Here is a 1,674-nt window from a genome sequence, read left to right on the forward strand (position 1 = left end):
ACTGAAAATTTAAAACAAGTCAAAAGCTGTCCTGATTCAGATCAACTACAAATTCTTCAGTTGCTGCTCTGAAGAAGCACACAATGGAAGTGGGTTACCACAAAGCATACTCCAACCACCTAGCTATCCACTTCCACTACAGAAAGACCCATCACCCCAACAGGGCAGAAAAACAGAGTCCAGAGATGAATGCCTGACAGGAACTGAGGCATAGACAGAGTTGTAAAGGCAGGATGGGCACAGATGCCCTCACTCTCAATAGAGCAGTTTAACTGAACAGGCAGCAAAGGACAGTAGCAGCCCCAGAGGTTCAGGAGAAGTGATGAAGCAACTTGGAGCCCACAGGTACCTCAGGGAGGCACTCTGTTTCGTACCACTCAGATCCTGCAGAATCATAGTCTCATCTTCCTCTGCTGCAGTTATCCACCGGGTCACTTCATCAATAGCCTTCTTCAGCACATTCCTGTCCAGAGCACTAAGCAGGATTAGGGGGGAAGAAGGCAGAGTGTGAGCAAAAGCTCTTTACAGATGGAACCTTATGCCTTGCTGTGGGAATGCAAAAGCATCACTTCCTGACATTCACTCAACTCTGCAGATTGTATCCTGTGATCTGTCTTCCTTCAGACAGACCACACCATGCTGGAGCAGCTGGAGGGGAGGCCTTCAGACCAATAGGCTTTAGTATGTCTACAAAATGTGATCTGAGTGAAGGTGAGCTGTCAACACAGCCAGTACCGAGGAGTCACCTCTCTGAATAGTGCTCACCTGCTGACTTTCCAGCTACCTGCTAAGAGATGCTGGATAAGGATCTTCTCCTGTGCCTCATTCATGTATGGGATTCCATCTTTGAGGAACTGAGGGAAGAAAAGAAAAAAAAAATGCCAGGTTGGTTACTCTCCCCTGGACTTTCTTGCAGCAAATTAGAGAATAGGAGGTTAGCCAGGTCCAAAGCCAGCATATACTTGGACAACACTGGTATTCCTCATTCTCAGAATATCCTCTCCAAAAATACAAACTACAGGTAATCAAAGATGCATTCTTAAGTAAAGCAAGACGCATTTATGTATGGGGGAAAGAAAAGGATTTTTGTCAACTGTAATCAATTTTTTTTGGTCTGCTTTTATCTTCCCTTTAATGAGATACCTCAAGTGTCAAGATATCACAATGCTTCCTGTCCAAAATGGCTAAACAGTGCTCTTGTGTGATGACATAGTGTGAATTTTATGGGAAATGTGGCAATGCATAAGATGCAGGCAAACAGAGACTTCCCCACCTTGGTGGCTAGTGAAGACTCCCACTGGGGTCTTGTTTAGGAACTCCTCAGCCCACCAGAAATAGGTTTTCTTTTTTTTTTTTTTTTTTTGAGGTGGGGAAATCTGTCTTAGGCTGACAAAGATGTGCTTATTGCCTATACAGCAGTTCAAAAAAAACAGCACTCACTTGCCCCGTTGATAATGAACCACGTGACGCATTCATACTTTAGCAAGTATTCACTCCAGAAATGTAGCATTTAGGGATATTAATCCTAATTTCTTCTGCAATTGCAGAGACTTTCTCTGTTCTGGATTTCTGGCAGAGAGATTACATACCTTATTATAATCAAAGCCATAATGAGACAGGAACTGAATGCTAGATGCAGAGAGGGTGAATTCGACATCCGTAGCTCCCAGTGTT

At 43.8% G+C, this 1,674-nt stretch overlaps 1 protein-coding gene across 1 annotated transcript in view; it reads right to left on the reverse strand.

The window, feature by feature from the left end:
• PNLDC1 (PARN like ribonuclease domain containing exonuclease 1) overlaps window positions 1-1,674 on the reverse strand; it is an 11,432-nt gene that overhangs the window by 8,397 nt on the left and 1,361 nt on the right. Inside the window, 3 exon segments of the mRNA XM_029083637.1 lie at window positions 375-475; window positions 766-854; window positions 1,590-1,674. The exon segment at window positions 1,590-1,674 is cut by the window's right edge and continues 8 nt beyond it. Of these exon segments, the coding sequence (XP_028939470.1) occupies window positions 375-475; window positions 766-854; window positions 1,590-1,674 (275 nt within the window).

This window comes from Antrostomus carolinensis, unplaced genomic scaffold (assembly GCF_000700745.2).
Source record: "Antrostomus carolinensis isolate BGI_N321 unplaced genomic scaffold, ASM70074v2 scaffold4072, whole genome shotgun sequence".
Taxonomy (NCBI): Eukaryota; Metazoa; Chordata; class Aves; order Caprimulgiformes; family Caprimulgidae; genus Antrostomus; species Antrostomus carolinensis.